This window comes from Bos javanicus, chromosome 19 (genome assembly GCF_032452875.1).
Source record: "Bos javanicus breed banteng chromosome 19, ARS-OSU_banteng_1.0, whole genome shotgun sequence".
Taxonomy (NCBI): domain Eukaryota; kingdom Metazoa; phylum Chordata; class Mammalia; order Artiodactyla; family Bovidae; genus Bos; species Bos javanicus.
In genome coordinates, this window is record NC_083886.1 from 9,943,210 (window position 1) to 9,957,932 (window position 14,723).

Genomic DNA, 14,723 nt, shown 5'->3' on the forward strand with positions numbered 1-14,723 from the left:
ATCACACTTCCACTCTCCAAACACTATAGGGACCTGGTAATGGCTTTTGTTCACAATGACCATGGGAAGAGTTTTGAATGCCCCAAGGAAGCCTCACACCTTTGACCTTGTTTTTTTCATTTACTGGCATGCCACATGGCTTGTGGGATTCCCCAACCAGAGATTGAATCCAGGCCCTTGGCAGTGACAGCCAAGTTCTAATCACTGAATCACCAGGGAATTTTCTTGCTTTTTCTTTTTTTAAAGATTTTCCACCCTGGCTTCCTCAGACGCCTAAATTTTGGTCACCCACCCCCTCATCCAGGGACTGCCAGTGGGAAGGGAGCAGATGTTCAAGGATCCTTTTGGGGGGTTCCGTTCAGGGCAGTGGAACTCCTAGGTTCTTTCTCTAGCTCCAGGTGGGTGGGTGGGGGTGCTGAGCACACTTCCAACTTAGCCCAGCAGCTCACAGACCTCCCCTCAAATCGTGGGACCCAACCTGGCTCTGCGTGAACTGGTGCTTGGCACCACCACCCAGCTGCTCACAATGGCATCCCCTTTGACTATCTTGATCACTGAGATCCAACCTAAAGGCTTGCTATGCATCCAAAGGATCTGAGACTTTAGTGGAAAACAAGGTACAGAAGACTATGCAGAATGTCCCCTTGTACACCTTCACAATTATTTCTGGAAACAGGTGATGGTGGTGGCCTTACGGAAGGAAAAAGGGGAGGGCCGGGGGATACACTGGGGAGGATACTGGCTTTTCACCACGGGCATTTTGGACCAGGGGCATAGTTTTTAACTATGCAACCAATAAATTTTTAAAACATTTTCACCATTAGGACAAAGAAACTGCCTTTTAAATCCTAGAAAGGTTTAGAAAGGTAACAAGTCAGCCCCGATCGTTCCTCTGAGAACACAACAGTCTCTTCCCCCTGTTGAAATCCTTCTCCCAAGGCCTTGGCACTCAGTGTTGAATGGCCATAATTTACTTCCCCAGCTAAATGCAAAGCATTCCCTAAACAAGAGGAATTGTAGAATAAAGACAAACGTGGGGGGTAGGGAAAGTAATATGGCTGAGAGTGGCTTTTGCCTCGTATATGCCTTGACCTTCCATGACCTGAGTACCGCGCGCGAGGCGTCCGGGTGGTGGGATGTGGGCCCTGCCCCTAACCTACCAGGAGACAGAAGACACTGCACAAAGAACAGGGGGGAAAGCTACATGGGTTTGAAAGGAAGAAGTTTCGGAAGAAGCTCATTAATAATAGCTGAGGAGTATTTATTCAGTAAAAGATAAGAAAATGAATAAAGCAGGACAGCTGGCAAAAACTCGTAAGCACAGCTTGACACCAGGGAGGCAAGTGGATGGGGGTGGGGGGTGTCATCCCTCTTGGCAGCTCAGTTACCTACAGAGACATCGTCTGAATTCATTTTTCAGCTACATGTGATCAGTCATTCATTCAGGAAATCTTCCTGAGCAGCCTACTATGTGCAGGTCTATGCTGTCTCCAGCACTCAATTCATGAGATTGCAGTTTTGACCTTACTATCATCATCAGTGACAGGTCCTTGCTCTTACTGCAAAGCACATGTCAGCCTGGCCTCTCAAGCAAAAAGTAAAGATTATTCACAGACAAAACAGCTGGCCAGGGAACCACATGTGATATGCAAGTCAGAGTCGGATGGATCCGAGACAAGAGTCTAAGCAAACCAACTCAGAGTGAATCCCATTCAAACAGTACTTATAAAGGTTTTCTCACGCTATTTACAATTTTAAAGTATATTTACTTTAGAAGCACTGAGGAACTCTTTATTTAATACCACCATAACATAAAAGTTCACACAACTGCTTCTTCAAACCATAATACAGAGCTTTATGACAACCTACAAGTGGGAACCCAAAGAAGGCAAACACCATGCCTCAGAGATCAGGAAACATTTACAAAGTTCAACTGTTAAAACAGTTCAACATTCCAGTAGTGAATCCAGCTTGGATGGCAGTATACACAGATTACATGTTCTTCAGGGAGGTGAGAGGCCTTTGGACTCTTCCCCAGGTGACTCCAGATGCTGGGCCTGCGGAACTTCTTTCAGAGGCGGGTTCTCCTCCAACGCAGTTTGGGATTCGACACCCATGGATTCAGATTTCCGGGACACTCGACTACCTTCCTGTTGCTTAAAACACCAGATATAAGTACATCACTCAAACATTATCACTTTCATTCAACTGGCTGAAAGTATTAATATATGACGAGGCACATTCTATCACTGAGTCAAAAATTTAGCATTACTATCTCAGGTCAAATTCAATTATACACAATAAACACGAAAACTCTCTACAGAACCACAATTTTAAAAGCCCTCATGACAATTCACTTGTTCCATGCAGCAATCCTTACCACAAAATTCTAGTTTACTCAGTCTACCAGGATTTGATCTGGAACCACGGGTGGAGAAAGAAAACCAAGCCTTCTTTTAACCTCCGACAATCAATCCTAGTAAGAGCTGTGATAATAAAATACTCACAGTCCTTGCTTTTTCTACTCGTCTTAAAATGACACCTTCCGCCAACAAAGCCTTCCCTGCTTCCACAAATAACTTCTCTTCATCTGTTTCTCCAAGTTTCTGTAGCTCAATGTACTTCTCCACGAACCTAGAATTCCAAGCAGTCACATCTTTGCTCTGTATACTGAGAGTTGTCAAATCCTGCTGTTACACATTACCAAGTATTCCCTTAAGAGATCTTCCCATAGGAACATCTTTTTCCTCAAGTGGAATTCAACAAGACTCCTCAACCTGACAACTAAGCTCTAAAACAAGGAAAGGTAACCCAAGACTTGTGGACTGACTTACCGTTGACAGGTAGACTTGAAGTTTGGGTTGAACAGATCAAAAGCTTTTGGACCAGATCCATAGGCTGCATAAAATTTCCTTGAAAATACAAAACAATACAATATAAATCTCCAGTTATAGATCATGGCCAAGAATGGAGTAAAGAATAATTGCTAGACCCTGAGAAATTGAGTATAACATGACTTACAGACCCTGAGCCAAACAGCTTTTGTCTTCAATAAGCCATGTGTGCACATGGTAAATACATGAAATGTTACAGAAAGGCATCCAGAGCAAAGTAGCACTCCCCCTCAGCCCTGTACCCCATCTCCCAGCTCCCCTCCATGTAAGCAACACTAACCAGCTCCCTGTGTACCCACCCAGGAATGTTCTATCCATATGAGTATACATGTATCTATCATTCCCTGTGCTCAGCCACATTGTGTAACCCCCAGGACAGTAAACACATCTTGCCTTTTTACTTAATATTTCTCAGAGATCATTTCAATTCACTGCATGTAGATTGCTTTTAGTCCTTTGCTATTTTAGTGTTGCAATGATTACCTTTATCCACATTTCTTGGTGTACTATGGAATAATTTCATAAAAATGGATTATTGAGGCTTTCCTGGTGGCTCAGTGGTGAAGAACCCACCTGCCAATGCAAGAGACACGGCTTTGGTCCCCGGTCAGGGAAAATCCCACATGCCATGGAGCAACTAAGTCCGTGCACAACTACTGAGCCTGTGCTCTAGAACTTAGGAGCCGCAACTACTGAGCCCATTTGCCACATCTACTGAAGCCCGCACATTTTAGAGCCCATGCTTCCTAACAAGAGAAGCCACTGCATTGAGAAGCCCATGCACCACCAAGTGTAGCCCCCATTCTCCGCAACCAGAGAAAAGCCTTTGGAGCAATGAAGACCCAGCACAGCCAAAAATAAATAAATTAAAAGACTATTTTTTAAAAATAGTACTGTTGGGTCAAGATACCTTAATTTGTAATCTGACCTTCCAAACTGCCAAAATGCTTTCCAGAGGGAGGGGCTGTATCCATTTATACCCAGACAAGGGTATCAATAGGCAGATAGGAGACTGCCTATTCCCCAAACCCTGACCATATTATATTTCCCAACTTTTTGACCTTTATCAGTCTGACAGGTCACCTGCTGTACTTCACTGTAGTTTTGCTTTTCTTATTAAACAGACTCAGTATCTTTTCATGTTTAAAAGCAAAGGAATTCCCTTTTCTGTGACCTATCCATGTTCTTTGCCCATTTTTTCCTTTTAGTCTTTTTTACAGCAACGTAAACAGGAAACTAGCCCTTCGTCATACACGTTGCCAAAGTTCTTCCCAGTACATCAGCTGATTTTTTATTTTGCTTATGGTAGTTTTCATGTGCAGAAAACTTTAATGCTTTCATTTATGGCTTCTAGATTTGGTGTGTTTTTTTTCAACTTAAATAAGTTTATTTAAATATTTACTTATTTGGCTATGCCAGCAATCAGTTATGGCACACGGGATCTTTATTTACAGCACGTGAACTCTCAGTTGCGACATGTCCCCTGCATCGAGAGCAAGGAGTCTTAGCCACTGGACCATCAGGAAAGCCCTGGCTTCTGGGTTTTTATGTCACGCTTAGGTAGGCTTTTATTAATATCATTGAGATTATTTTTCAATTATCCCATGTTTTCTTCTATTACTTTCATGATTTTGCTTTTTCCATTAAGATTTTGGCTTCCTAGATGTCTCAGTGGTAAAGAATCCACCTCCCAATGCAGGAGACACAGGAGACTCAGGTTCTATCCCTGGGTCAGGAAAATCCCCTGGAGGAAGACATGGCAACCCACTTCAGTATTCCTGCCTGGAGAATCCCATGGACAGAGGAGCCTGGTGGGCTTACTGTCCATGAGGCCACAAAGTTAGACGCAACTGAGCAAGCACACATTCAGTAAACTTATTTTGTTGTTATAAGTCCTTAAAATATCAAAAACATCAAAACAAACAAAAAAGCCAAAGAAAAGATAAAGGTTCAAAAAACTATTTAAGCTCACAGTGTTATAATTTGGGCATTACAAGTAACAAGAGGATGCAGTAAAATACTCCATTCTCCAATGACCACCACCCAGTTCCGCTGCTGTGTACACAGAAGCACAAATGATTTTAACATATAAACAACCCTGAAAGCATCCTGACCAAGTGAATGGAATGGACCTGAGCAGAAAAGTACTGGAAGAATATTTAATGCCCTAAAGACCTCTGAAAATTTCCAAATACAGCCAGAACATACTTGTTCTCCTACCTCAAAGGTGTGTTGGGCAAGGGGGGGCAGCGTGGTTTTCAAGTGAAAGGTGGGCGCCTGGACCTCAATAAACAATATGATGACTTTCTAAGTTTTTTTTCTTATTCAGGAATAGGGGCAAGAATAAGGGATATGTATTCATTTCAATTAGACACAGTCTCTGATCCTAACATTCCAGATGTTAAAAACTGACATCAGTATTTAAGGGAAGGAGATTTGTCCTGTGAATTCCCGGTCAAGTCGACCTCCTTGAGCCTCACAGTTCTCATGACTAAAACGGAGACGAGGATACCTATCTTGCAAGATTAGAGTAAAACCTAAATGAAGTAACGTTTGTTAGGGGCTTAACACAGTGCCAGACACCAAACAGATGCCCAGAAACAGGTAGCTATAACTGCAATGGCTGGTCAGCTGCTGGGCACCAGGTTCTAATTCGAACTTCTGCTTCTCTGTCCTGGGGAGGGGCACTGATTTCCTAATCTGGCGAGATAATTCCTATGGAAGTGGCCAGACTGCTGGCTAAACCTTTCCTTCTGAAGTTGCTGCCTCTGGTCCACCGTATGGGCGCCACACTCACGCTCTAATCTGATCCTCGTGGTAAAAGATGTCCTGGGTGGGAGATTTAGCTTTGCCATATCGCAAGCGAGGCCTTCGGAAGATCGGCTCCCGCAGCGGAGGGAAGGCGTTATATACGTCAAACCAAAGGGGTTTCTCCTTCAACACCCCAGCCCGAATCAGGTCTCGCGTCCTGAAGGAAGAGTAAAGAACAAACGTCAGTAAGTGACAACAGCCTGTCTGAGCCCCTGATGCAGTCTGAGACACTGGCAGGGTCGCGGAGTCCAGAAGACAACCGGAAGGAGGGCAGAGCAGGGGGTCCCCTACCTGCTAGATGGTAAAATGTTTCCAAACTCCAAACCAACCAAACAGTGCTCAGGGTTAATCCACCTTCTCATGTGCGTTCCACTCCCCTCGCCTCATCCACGTCCAATCAAGGAAAATGCAAAGACTGTTCTGACCAGGCCCAACGGCCCCATCCTCCCTTATTTTTCCCAGAGACCTCCACTTGGAGCCCGGCTGGTAAAGAATCCGCCTGCAATGCAGGAGACCCCGGTTCGATTCCTGGGTCGGGAACATCCCCTGCAGAAGGGACAGGCTACTCATTCCAGTATTCTTGGGCTTCCCTGGTGGTTCCGATGGTAAAGAATCCGCCTGCAATGCGGGAGACCCAGGTTTGATACCTGGGTTGGGAAGATTCCCTGCAGAAGGGGAAAAGGCTACGCAACACACTCCAGTATTCTGGCCTGGAGAATTCCATGGACTGTGTAGTCCAAGGGGTCGCAGAGTCGGACACGACTGAGACTTTCACTTCACTTTCCACTTGGAGAGCGGAAAGGTGCGATCTTGAACGTGCGAGCTAAGAAATTCAAGCGGTGACGCAGCCAAGCACAATTTTTCAGAAGCAGGACAAAGCACGAGAAAAGCCTGGCCAGGATCAGACCCACCCAAAAAAGGGCGTAAAAGGGGGAGACGCGCTCGCGCCCTCGGCACACCCCCGGCTCCGAGCACGCACCGCGTGAAAATGCTCCCCACGGTTTCCAGCCGGCTCCCCGCCATGCCTGGGGCCTTAGATCCCGCGCTGTGCCTGTACCGGAACCGGAAGCGCCCGCGGCAGGCAAAGTGGGCGAAAGTCGCGGGTCGAGCCACCGATCGCAGTGCCCGGGTTGCGGCTCGAACGGGAGGGCGGGGCCAGGCGGAAGCAAAGGATGGCCGAATCGCCGCACCCTCGGCTACTCGCCAGGCTCAGACGGGAGCACTCGATAGCCGAGCCACCAGGGCGGGAGAGAGCCAAAGCCGGGCAAAAGCAATACATGACCGATCCAGGAGAGGGCTTATTTGTCGCTTTACCCTTTCTGGCCACCTCTGCTCTTGAAGGAGCCAGGGAAGATGATGGGGAGGGAGTAGGGAAACGCAGCCTAGGTCCTGGGGGAGCCAACAAGGCCAGGAATTCATAAGGCGGAGATCAGAGATCACCAGCTCTAGGCTCAGTCTGCGTCTCATTTTGGTTGGAGTCACATGTGGTGACCCAAGGAAGGAACAGCAGATAACTAAGGAGGGTCTTGGAACGCAGGAACGGAAAAACCAGACCCTTATCTTCCTTCGCTCCCCCATGGTGTAACTATTAATGGAACAGTATAACCTGTCTCTCCTACCCCGTAGGGAGGAGGCATTTGCCCTACTCTTTCCCCCACCCAGTATAGGAGCCCCATCCAATCAGCAAATGGCCCGCAAGACCCCTAGCGCGCTCCTTGTACCCTGGCTATAAAAGTGGACTGAGGACCCCCCATTCAAGGTCGGTTCCCCCTTGAATTGGCCCCCTGTTCTAACAGCATCTCCCACTCTAATAAGCTTTATTCTTTTTTCATTCTGTCTCATGTCTGGAAATTCTTTTCCAACCCGCGCCGGGACCACGATATCACAGTCTACGCAGAGGGAAACCGAGCCCCGAGGAGGGACGTCACCTGACCAGGGTCACTCTGGAGCCCAATCCTCCTTCCTGCGTCTCCTGCCCTTAAGCGCTCCCCACTAAACCCTTTGGCCCTGAAGCGCCACCTGCATCCGCTCGCTGCAGACAGCTGGTGTTTTCTCCCCGGGAGGCGTCGCTAGCTAGCTGCTCCTTGGAGCTTGAAAAGTGAAAGTGTCCGGAACAAACAAATTCCGAGTAGGAAGCTCAAAAATCTGGGGGAAATACACTCTCAGGATAACCTTTTAGCCCAATAATCATACTTTGCGTAAAGGATCCTGTAGAAATTAAAGCACAATTTCACAAGGATATTTGTGCAAGGACTGTCGCTGCAGCCGGAGAAGGCAATGGCAGCCCACTCCAGTACTCTTGCCTGGAAAATCCCATGGACGGAGGAGCCTGGTAGGCTGCAGTCCATGGGGTCGCAAAGAGTCGGACATGACCGAGCGACTTCACTTTCAGTTTTCACTTCCATGCATTGGAGAAGGAAATGGCAACCCACTCCAGTGTTCTTGCTTGGAGAATCCCAGGGACGGAGGAGCCTGGTGGGCTGCCGTCTACAGGGTCGCACAGAGTCGGACACGACTGAAGCGACTTAGCAGCAGCAGTCGCTGCAGCATTGTTTGTAATGCACCCTCCCATCCATCGAATGGGAAATGGCTGGAAAACTATGCTTCATGTAATCTATGGAGTCTTATGCAGCTATTAAAACCAACGAGCTAGATCCACATGTATTGCTGTAGATGATGCCCATGACCTACTGTAAAGTGAAAAGGAACTTGCAGAGAAGCGTCTTAACCTGTTAAAAGGAGAATGTTTTCCAGTGTTTGTGTTTGTATGCAGATAGAAACTATGTGGAAAGGCACCCATGGGCTGTGAAAGTTGATCATCTCCAGTGAGATTGCAGGAGGGGAAGGGAGATTTTTTTTCTTTATGTATCCTTCAGAGTTTGACCTGTGAAGAGTCTATATTCATGGGTTGTTTTTTTTTTTTTTTTAAGACAGAGGTCTTCTGGGGAGGTGGGGGGTGGCTGTGCTGGGTCTTCATTGGTGTGTGGGCTTTTCTCTGGTTGCAGCTGAGTAGGGGCTACTCAGTGGGCTTCTCGTTCTGTGGCATCTCTTGCTGTGGAACACAGGCTCTAGGGCGTTCAGGCTTCAGTCGTTGCAGCTCCTGGGCTCCAGAGCACAGGCTCAGCAGTCGTGGCACACAGGCTTAGTTCCTCCCACGTGTGTGGGATCTTCCCAGGCCAGGGATCAAACCCGTTTCCCCTGCATTGGCAGTGGATTCTTCACCACTGAGCCGCCAGCGAAGCCCCTGTGTTCATTTCTGAACTTCTGAATCTAAGGGAAAATCTCTTGGAAGAGGGCAGCAGAGGATGAGATGGTTGGATAGCATCACCTATTCAGTAAGCATGAACTTGGGCAAACGCCGGGAGATAGTGAGGGACAGGGAGGACTGGCGCGCTGCAGTCCACGGGGTCGCAAAGAGTCAGACATGACTTAGTCAACTGAACAACGACAAATCCAAGGAAATGTTTTGAATCACATACATACAAGCTATCTCTCAGGAGTCCATTATCTTTGTCAGCAAGAAAGAGTGTCAAGCTGTCCCAGAGTCCTCTTCTGGGAGGCTGGTGAGGTGGAGGAGGGGATTGTCTCATAAGCTGTTACTGTGTCTTTGTGTTATCTCACTGAATCCACACACCTATCCACAAGCGGCTGTTGTTATCCTCATTATAGATGAGAATGTGAGGCCACAGGGGGTTAAGTAACTTGTCTGATAAGTAACAGTCAGAGCTAGGCCTCCAGCCCCGCCTGGGCACTTTCTGGGACTCCACAGTGCCCCTTACTGGTGCCTCTGGCTGGAGACTGGTGGGCTGAGAAAGACAGGCAAAACAGGCCCCAGGGGCTGGGGACAGGCTGATCTGAGGCCAGGGGCTGACAGCGGGGTTTCCCGGCTGCCTCGGGACCCTCTGGAACAGGGAAGAGAGAGCGTAGGTCTGGCCGCTGGGTCGAGCGTGAAGTCCTAGGCAGGTCTGTAAGACCTTGCTCCAGGAAGCGCAAACACGCTCCCAGCTAAAAATAGTCTTTCTAGGCTTCAAAACAAGCTTCTAATTCTGTCCAAGTCAGAGCCAGCTGCCAACCCCAACCACAGACACACTTCCCTTCTCCCACTCAGGCCTGCCCCGCGGGCCACGGCCATTACCCAGTTACTGCTGCTAAAGAATGAGAAGGGCTCTTTCCAAGTTCAGGGAGGGGAGCCAAAGACCCAAGCCATCTGTAGGGGAAGGATTGCAAGGGGGCAGTTTTCTCTTGAGATCTTCTTAGGGAAGTGCCTTCCTCTTCTGAGCCTTCAAAGTTTCCCCTCCAGCATCCTATTTCATGTTTCTGTGACTGAGAACAGAATATTAATGGGTAGAGTAAGGGTGGGCTTCCCAGGTGGGCTTCCCAGGGCTTCCTAGGAAAGAAGCCGCTTGCCAATGCAGGAGACATAAGAGATTCAGGTTCAAGCTGATCTCTGGGTCAGGAAGATGCCCTGGAGGAGAAAATGGCAACTCACTCCAGTGTTCTTGCCTGGAGAATGCCATGGACAGAGGAGCCTGGTGGGTTACGGTCCATGGCGTCACAAAGTCAGACACGACTGAAGCGACTTAGCACGCACGCACACAGAGTAGGGAACCATGGAGACATGGCAGCAAGATGGATTGGGAAGCCTCTGAGGCTGCAAGGGAAGTGTGCACTCCAGTGAGCATTCGCTCTTCACGCAGGAAGAAGCTAGGGGCGAGCAGAATGGATAGTCAGGGTTTTCTGTCTCCTTACCCAGGCCTTTCAAGGCTGCAAAAAGCTGATGGACCCGTGCCAGACACCACTCCAGAGACCTGGATTATCTCCTCCCATTGTTCACCTCCCTGAGGCCATAGGTCATGTCCTGACAGTAGCACAGATAAGAGAATAGAGCTTGTAAACTCTCCAAAAGGCCATGCTTGCATGTGTGCTCAGTCACTTCCATTGTGTCCAACTCTTTACGCCCCCATGGACCGTAACCCGCTTGGCTCCTCTGCCCATGGGATTCTCCAGTCAAGAGTAGTGTAGTGGGTCGCCATGCCCTCCTCCAGCCAAAAGACCATATTCCTTCCATGATACCACTCAGCCCCATTTTGTCCCACCGTATCACACTGTAGATGTGCTCACTAATCCTGGCATCTTGTGGACTTAGGTAACTTTTCAAGACTCTGTTTCCCCAGGTGACATCTGTCAGCTATCTAAGTGGCCTGTTGCCAAATTAAAAGCAATCATTCATGTGAAGCATGAATCACAGTGCCTGGCACACAGCGGGGGCTGGCGAGTCACAAACAAGTCTAGTGGCTGTTACGGCATCACTCTTGCCGTCGTGTCCTGTAATCCACTGATTGCCACCTGAGACTTCGGCTTTTTGATGCTATTTCATAGATCACCTTAACGTTTTTTTCTCTTGTTAAATAATCCATTTGTCCCAGAAACATTTCAGCATCTACCTGACCCAGTGCTGAGTCGTAGAGAAAGTGGCTACCCGGAGAGGAAGACAGAAAGGCAAATCCATAATTGATGTCATACGCTAAATAATTTATTGACACTGTTGACTGGCTCGGACAAACGGCTTGAACAACAGAAATCTATTGTCTCACGGTTCTGGAGGCTGGAAGTCAGAGATCAAGGTGTTGGCAGGGTTAGTTTCTGCGGAGGTCTCTCTCCCGGGTTTGGAGACAGCCGTCATCTCCCGTGCTTCACACGCTCTTCCCTTTGTGTGAGTCCGTGTCCTCTGCTATGACCCCATCACACTGGATTCCGGCCCAAACTAATGACTTCATTTTAACTTAAATGCCTCTTTAAAGAGGCTATCTCCAAACACAGTCACATCCTGAGGTACTGGGACCTCTGCCTATGAATTTTGGAGGAACCCCATTCAGCCCACACCCCTGAGCAGTAAGTACTTGTACTGATTATTTCCATTTTCCCACCCAGGGCCACACCCTCTCTGTATCCTTCTCACCCTGCTCTGTAGGCCCGGAGGCTGGCTTCTAGGACTGCCTCCTCCAGCCCCTTGCCCTCTGTTCCCAGTCGGGTTCCAGTTGGTATCACCAATGGGTGGCATTGGCCTGGGACAGAGAAGAAGAAGGAGATAGAAGTTGCTCCCCACCCCAGCCGTCGCCCCCTTCCTGTACGGCCCAGGACCATAAAGTCCGTAGGGCAGCCTCTTCATGCCCAGCTCTCCCCAGCTTCCAGCCTTTGTCTCCTCCCTTCCCTTTAGACCTCGACATGGCCAACTGTGCCCATCTGTACCAGCTGTAGGGGCCAGGCCACCCTGGTGACTTCCTTACACTCTGCCCACATCTTTATAATTAGTGCCCAGGAGTCTGTCTGTCTGAAAGTAAGAGCACCTCCAATGGCAGAAGAGCTTTGGCAAGTCGATGAAATCCTGAATGCTGCTGCTCACCTTTTGTGGGGGGCCAGGGTCAGGGAGCAGTTAGCTGTTGCTTTGAGAGAGGAGGCAAGCAAGAACACACATTCAATCCACAGGACAAGGCCCAGGAAGGTGAAGCGCACGGAGGCGGGGGTCCTCAAGGAAGCGACAGGAGGGCCCCCTCTCACCTCCTGGCCCAGACCTTCCCCGATTCGAGGCCCACGCCTCCACTTCCTTTCACAGTCGGCCAGGAAGGTATGTCAGCCCAGCATACACTCCACCGGACTGGACAGATGTGTCCCCAGGGCCTGTTCACTCCCTCAGCTTATCGCTCCCATATGGCCGGCTTGGTGTTGTAACACTGTCTGCTTCTCTGAGTCTGGGCCTCATTGAAGCAGCAACCAGGACTCTTATCTCTGCCTCCTGACACCCAGCCTGGTGCTGAGCCTAGAGCTGACTCTTCGAAAGAATTTTCTCGTTGAACAGCCCCGAGGAATAAAACCAAGATAGGGCAAATGAGGATGCGGTGATCTCAGCACTCCTCGCTGGAGGCCTTCCCTGGGTACACCCATGGGGGGAAAGCTGTAAGCAGTCCTCCACCCCATCACGCCCCGGCTCACTTCCAGTCCTGGCTGTCCTCTGTGCCTCACTGACAGATCCCTTTTACAAACCTCTGGGCCTCAGCTTTGTCATCTGTGAAATGGGCAACATCATAACACCCACCACATAGCCTTGTTGTAAGGAGTCAGAGGGTTAATTCCTGCAAAGTGCTTAAAACCGTGCCTGGTATATAGTAATTGCTCAACAAATGGGAGTAATGATGATAATGATTTCTGACCATTCCATGCCTAAGAGCAATAAATCACAACTTATTCAATCGTGTGTGTGTTAGTTGCTAAGTTGCGTCTGACTCTGCGACTGCATGGACTGTAGTCCACCAGGTTCCTCTGTCCATGGGATTCTCCAGGCAAGAATACTAGAGTGGGTTGCCATGCCCTCCTCCAGGGGATCTCCCCAACCCTGGGTCTCCCGCAATGCTGGCAGATTCTTTACCATCTGAGCCACCACGGAGCACACCTAACAATTTCCAAGGCATTTTCACATGGCTGCCCATTCAATGCTTCAGCAAACAGCAGCCTTATCCCCAAGAAGAATCCAGTTAAGGCAAAGGAGAGAGAAGCACTTTATGCCTACCTGCCCTGGGAGGTCTCATGATATCATGAGATCCCATGATATCTCCAGTGGTAGCCAAGGAAATAGGAGCCAGTTAGTCCTGACCTCTGGTTATCAAAATTAAAGGGCAGTTGGAATCACGCTATGGGGTTTTCTCAGCAGCAGATGAGACCCTTGAAAGCACACATTTCGGGGCTGGTGTGGGCCCTTCTTTTCTTGGGGAAAGCAGAGCCCTCCATCTTTAATGTGCCCCTGAAGCTCCTAGAATTCTTGGAAAATGCAGATTCTGACTCAGTAGGTCTGGAATGACACCTGAAACTCTGCATTTCTAACAGACTTCCAAGCTGACACCAAGGCTGCTGGTCTGCAGATAGAATCATAAGCTTGTCCAAGTCTGCCCCAGACTTTCCTGGTTTAGCACTGAAAGTTTTACATCGGAGGAAACCACTCAGTCCTGGAAAACCAGAACAGCTGGTCACCGTATCCACAGACCACACTTTGAATGGCAAGGTCAGAGCAAGGCAGGCTTATGCTGAGTTTGTATTGAGCTCCACCAGTCCTTCCTGCAGAGTCCCTGAAATAATCCTCCTGGACTGATTTTTTAAAAAAAAATTGTGACTCTATAGAAATGACAGGCAGGGTAGATGCTGGTTTTGTGGGGCCTGAAGCTTATATAATCTTAGTGGCCCTTTTAAGAAAAAAAAAAGTACAAAAATATCTTTGCAAATTTTACCAAACCTAAGACCATATGAACAGAGTAAACGTCCTCTGTCTGTTTGGCTTGAGGGAAAAACAGGTGCTGAGGTCTCCCTTCTGGGAACGCGGCGGTCGGGCCTTGCAGCGGCCAGCAACTACCACTTCCGAGAGACAGCCACCAGGTGGCAGTACACCCCCACAGCCCCCTCAACACCCCACCTCCCCACCACAAGCTCCAGAAACTTCCACACCTTCCTCCAGCTGGCCCAGCGAGCCAGGTCAACAAATATCAGTGTAAGGCTGTGATACTGGGCAAAAGGGGTGCAATGCTTCTCCCTCAGCAGCACATCTGCCGTTTGATGGAAATGCTGAGACTGTTTCTGTTACTAAAACCAGACAAAGGATGCTAATAGCTGATTTTCGGGCATGCTGTTGGAAAGGCTTTGAAGCAGGTGGACCTTTCTGCACTCTCCAAACTGCATTTATGCAAGGGTTCTTAGTCTTACCACCTGTTCCCCCACCCAAGTGTATCGCTTAGTGTTCAGGCACCAGCTCCGAGTTCCACTGAAAGTGAAAGTGAAATTCAATCAGTTGTGTCTGACTCCTTGCGACCCCATAGAATACAGTCCATGGAATTCTCCAGGCCAGAATACTGGAATGGGTAGCTGTTCCCTTCACCAGGGGATCTTCCCAACCCATGGATCGAACCCAGGTAGCGGGCAGATTCTTTACCAGCTGGGCCACCAGGGAAGCTGCCTGGGTTCAAATTCAGGTAGTAC

The 14,723-nt window shown here is 48.7% G+C and overlaps 1 protein-coding gene across 2 annotated transcripts; it reads right to left on the minus strand.

Moving 5' to 3' along the window:
* Positions 1–1,764: 1,764 nt before the first annotated feature.
* Positions 1,765–6,847, minus strand: MRPS23 (mitochondrial ribosomal protein S23). Of its 2 annotated transcripts, none has more exons than XM_061390065.1 (5): positions 6,685–6,847; positions 5,692–5,862; positions 2,835–2,912; positions 2,508–2,634; positions 1,765–2,156 (listed from the first exon to the last, which is right to left on the minus strand). In XM_061390065.1, the coding sequence occupies exons 1-5, from the start codon at positions 6,726–6,728 to the stop codon at positions 2,004–2,006; spliced, it is 573 nt and encodes a 190-aa protein (XP_061246049.1). In that variant the 5' UTR covers positions 6,729–6,847; the 3' UTR covers positions 1,765–2,003. The 2 variants fall into 2 exon arrangements, with proteins under 2 accessions (XP_061246049.1, XP_061246048.1); XM_061390064.1 differs by lacking the exon at positions 6,685–6,847 and adding an exon at positions 5,997–6,593.
* Positions 6,848–14,723: the final 7,876 nt, after the last annotated feature.

Bases quoted from the DNA above. Each gene is read 5' to 3' on its own strand.
- MRPS23 (XM_061390064.1), bottom strand. From the start codon at position 6,067: ATGAGAAGGTGGATTAACCCTGAGCACTGTTTGGTTGGTTTGGAGTTT. The intron at 5,863-5,996 runs GTAGGGGACCCC...CTCTTCCTTCAG, and splicing joins AACATTTTACCATCTAGCAG to GACGCGAGACCTGATTCGGG. The intron at 2,913-5,691 runs GTGAGTGTGGCG...TGTATTTTCAAG, and splicing joins CACGAGGATCAGATTAGAGC to GAAATTTTATGCAGCCTATG.